Consider the following 4,700-nt stretch of genomic DNA (forward strand, 5'->3'; position numbering starts at 1 on the left):
AATAGGTAAAATTAATGACCACAATGGATAGAAAAGAAAAAAAATCAGGAAATGCTTCCCACATTCAAATTTATTAAATAGCTCACATACAGTTAAGCCATGTAGAAGCTTTACTCAAATCATATGCAAGACAATGGTTAGGATTCACAATTTAAAATAGTTTAACCTTCAGAATGTTGTGTAAGTAAAAATAGATCGGTTTCACAATTTTCACCAAAAATGACATTTAATTCACACTGCTACACCAACTTGCATAAAACTTGGAACATAGTTTCTAAACATATGTAAATCAGTATTTTTTTTGTTTATGTGAATTACAAACAATTCAAGGTCTTTGTTGGTTGGGAAAAGAAATGAAAACAATCTATACAGAGCTATGGTAGGTTGGAAGGGAAATGAAAATAAGTTATATAACTTACGATGCTGTGGTGAATTGAGAAATTAAAACAATTCACAATGCTGTGATAAGTTGAGAAGAAATTTAAAACATTTAACTGGTAGTGGTAAGTTGGGTAGAAGTTGAGAACAATTCACAGAGTTGTATTAAGTTGGAAAGAAAACACGACTTATACACTAATGAAGCTGAGGTCAACACTTCCCTCTTATTAAATTTATTATTATATTTAACTACCATATCAGTATTTTATATATGTATGTTTCTCTGTGACATTCAGAACAATATATTCATATTTTTGTACCCTGATGTATTTAGAATTTACAGCTGTTTTTCCTAGTGTGAGGTTTTGTGATAATTCTTCAGTTTTACTTTATAAATAATAAACTGGACAGAAAGACTGCTGCTAACTTACCTTATCTTGCTTTGCTCATATGAAACATTTCGAGACTGGGCAAACATGTCAAATTCACCACTTTCTGTTAAGTTTGAGGGTTGTAGTTTGTTATAAGCTGATACTGTTGTGATTTGGCTAACAGCACTGGTAGCATTATCTGAGCTTGTGCCTGGTTAAAAAAAGAAGTCAAGATGCTAATTCCAAAAAAATTTATACTATCTTTATGCTCTTAAATGGAGAAAATAATTATTTTTTAAAATACAGAATAACAGTGTCTTCCTATAAATTATAATCTCCATACGTAAAATGCAATTAAAACATTACAGTAAACACATGGTCTAAAATTCATAAGCAAAAAAAGTAAAATTCAAATACACCATAAAATACAAACTTAATGATTTGACAATGTACACCTGTTTCTGAATTTTCAAATATATATATATGGAATTTACTAAAATGATGTTAACCACCAGGGGAAAATTCCTAATTTTTCTCCTGCTTTTGAAATAAAACTCACAGAATATCAAAGAGATTGTGTGTGTGTTTATATATATGCATAGAAAAATTGAATTCCACTGACTTAGTTTGAATCCATTTGTAAAAGCAAAATAGAGAAAAATATATCAATATTTAACAACTTATTTTACAAGTAAAAAAATTTTGTATAAACTCCTATTACACATGTACAGCTATCAAATATTATAAGCAATTTCTACAACTTACTCATTCCTGCAAGTTGAACATGGATATCATCACTACTAGTGATATTGTCCCGAAAGTCTATCAGAGGTTTTTCTTCCATTTCATTTTCCTTACATTAGAGAGAAAATTCTGAAGTGGCATATAAGGTAATACACAAAAGAAACAAAGCTGATAAAAAAAACCAAACACACATATTCCAAACTATTATTTTAAAAGAACCCAAGCTAATTGGTTTTGATGAAAATGTTGTAAAAAAAAAAAAATTCTATAATGGCTAAAATTGTACATTGGCTGTATCAGTATATTATACATGAACATGTTTTGGGTGATACACTATTTTATGTGAACATGTTTTAGATAATTCTGAATTGGCTGGCTTTAATCATTTATTCTATACCAACCTGTTTTGGTAGAGACTGTACTAGTTTATTTTGGCAAACACCTGATTTTTTCTTCTGGTAACGTTCATATCGAAGAAACAAATTGTTAAGCTCATCATTAACCCTAAGAAGTTCACCTATACAAAAAATAAACAAATGTAAGTTAAGACAATACCCTTGTCAAGACTCCTTTAGTTTTGATGACACAGTTTGCAGCAAAATAAAACAACACTGTTTAATATTTCAAAATATGGCTACAAGCATTAAAACAGGCATAAAAATAGTCATTAACACACAATCCTAAGTTTATCTATACTTAATTTTTTACACTCAAATGTAAAACAATAAACTTTGTGGTTATTATTAGACCTTTAAAGTGTCAGAATGATCCCAAATGAACAGACCAGTTTCCTTAATATTCCTCTTATAAAGCAGTAAAACTTTTTTTTTTTTTAATAAGTAGCAGCAAGTTAGAAATAGAAATCATTATTGGGTGTAAGAAAGCATTCAATTCAGATCAAATTCATAACCAACAGAGGGTTTTATTTGGACATTATGTTTTTTTTTACTGTATATGAATATATTCTGATGTAATATAAAAGCTGGGAAATAGCACATTCTATTTGGAAAAACATATTTAAAGTAAATTGTTTCCCATTCTGCAAAAAAAAAAAAAGTATGTTGTGTTCAGAATTAGGTGAAAAATGCTCCTCATATAGCCTGAGACACTTTACATGTGCCAACAATTAACTTTTACTATACTTTAAAAACTAAGTCACTTTCATAAATCTTCATTATGTCTCCTCTTTTATTAACCACACTAGCATGTACATAATAAGTAGTTAAGTTCAGAAGAATGGAACCATTGTATGTAATTACAAAATTCTATAACAAAAACAAAACAGATTTTCTGTTCATCTACTGAATATTTTTTGTAGTTAATATGTGTTGGTAAGACACCACTTCAATGTAGTTTTTCATGTTGTTTATTTTCCTTCTAGTGAGTTGAATTCAGGAAGTTACTGCACTGACCATGTGAATTATTAGAAGACTGTCAATAACAAGAAATCTCGTCAGAGTTTGCCGAGAAAAAAAAGGTACAATAAAAAAAAATCTATAGTTACAAGTAAAAGAACTAAATCTGAGGAATTTTATTTCTAAGTCCTAAAACTTGGTGTCAGTAAAGAACATTATTACATTTCAAAATTCTACCAATCAACATTGTACATTAGAAAAAAAAAATTGTTTACTGCTACTTATTTTGTATCAAAAATAAAAATGGTGTTAAAAGAAATACTAATGTTTTCTGTGAATGCAACTGAAAACCAGTTACTGTAAATAATAATAATAAACACAGTAAGTAATAGTTTACCTACAGAAGGTGATATTTATAGACTGTATTCTTACTTGTAACTTCTTCATTGGCAACCTGGCCTATCAGATCTACTATACGGCTCTGCATAGCTCGACAAGTTTGACATACATCCTATTAAGACAAAGTACTAATCACAAAACAGTACTACTTAAGATTTTTATTGAGATTTATAATATGGTCGTGACTAATAAACTATACAAGAAGTTCCAAAGTTTTTTACCTGCACAAGCTCCCAGTCATTGGCTTCCTCTTTCCCTGATGTTATTCCTGTCAACATCTCTCCAAATACATTCATGTTCACTTGCACGACATCTAGCTCCTTTCTAAGCTTTTCCAACTGTTCAGATGTCAAGTTTATAGGACGTGAACTTTGTGCTGGGGTTGCCTGGTGCTTATTAAAAAACAAATTACAATTTTTTGTCACACTATGATTTTACAGATTTGAAATTTGAGTGGATTCTTTTGACATGCAACAAAAAAAGTGAGCTTATCATATCTCAAACAAATTCTAATGGTCAAAACTTATCAGCTTATAAATATTTCATTTCAGTCTGTGATCACTTTTATATACATAACCATGTATGTAAATTCAGATGACAAAAAGTAAAAAGTATTTAGCCTGACAAATGCAATTACTTCCAATTTTTCTTCAAACCACTACATGAAATATATCTAGTGGTACAATAATCACCATAAAACACATTTTAAAAGTTGAAGTATTTGTAATTCCTTAAACACAAAAGCACATGATCTTCAGATATTAATATGCAACTTTAAAAAAAACAACTACTCATAAAATGCATGTATACATACAAAGCAAAGGTATTTCTCTTATGTTACATTTCAGCATAATTTGAATTTTTAATATAAAATTTACCAAATGATACGAGATAATGCTGTGGCAAATAATGACTTTTAAACTGGACTGGGATCTCCATACTTTAATTACATGGAGTTTTACAAACATTAACTCAGCTAATGAAAATAGACTGGCTTCATAAAAACATGTTGAGAGTTTAAAAATGAATTAAGGTAGACAAAAACACAATCTTATTATTTTAATAAATCACTGTAAAGTTTTATAGAATGAAAAAAAAAGAACTGCTGGATACACAATATATATATATATATATATATATATATATAAGATAACAAAATAGTAAGTTGTGACCTTGGATCCAAAGTAAATTTATAAATGAAAATAATAGTAAGAAGTACAACCTTCTGATACAATTTTCCTAAATAATTTAGCCAATCTTAAGCCCAAACCACTAAGTCAAAAACATATGCATAAGTCATAGTAGACTACTTTTGCATGCAATTATTTAATATATATATATATATATATATATATTGTGATTAATCTTATGATGGATCAAACTGTGGGCTATTGAAGTACTAACTTTCATCCATATCCTATCTTTCTTATAGGACTAAATAAAGCATGCATGA

At 28.7% G+C, this 4,700-nt stretch overlaps 1 protein-coding gene across 2 annotated transcripts in view; it reads right to left on the reverse strand.

Annotated features, from left to right (window-relative positions):
* Positions 1 to 4,700, reverse strand: part of LOC106460990 (TOM1-like protein 2) — a 39,205-nt gene that overhangs the window by 10,681 nt on the left and 23,824 nt on the right. The window contains exons 7-11 of one of the 2 annotated variants that reach the window (XM_022387783.1): positions 3,469 to 3,633; positions 3,281 to 3,359; positions 1,895 to 2,010; positions 1,515 to 1,602; positions 810 to 960 (exon numbers count right to left, since the gene is read on the reverse strand). In XM_022387783.1, coding sequence (XP_022243491.1) covers positions 810 to 960; positions 1,515 to 1,602; positions 1,895 to 2,010; positions 3,281 to 3,359; positions 3,469 to 3,633 — 599 coding nt within the window. Of the gene's footprint in view, positions 1 to 809; positions 961 to 1,514; positions 1,603 to 1,894; positions 2,011 to 3,280; positions 3,360 to 3,468; positions 3,640 to 4,700 lie in introns of both variants that reach the window. The other variant, XM_013920757.2, reaches the window with a different exon arrangement.

Source organism: Limulus polyphemus, unplaced genomic scaffold, assembly GCF_000517525.1.
Source record: "Limulus polyphemus unplaced genomic scaffold, Limulus_polyphemus-2.1.2 Scaffold875, whole genome shotgun sequence".
NCBI lineage: Eukaryota > Metazoa > Arthropoda > Merostomata > Xiphosura > Limulidae > Limulus > Limulus polyphemus.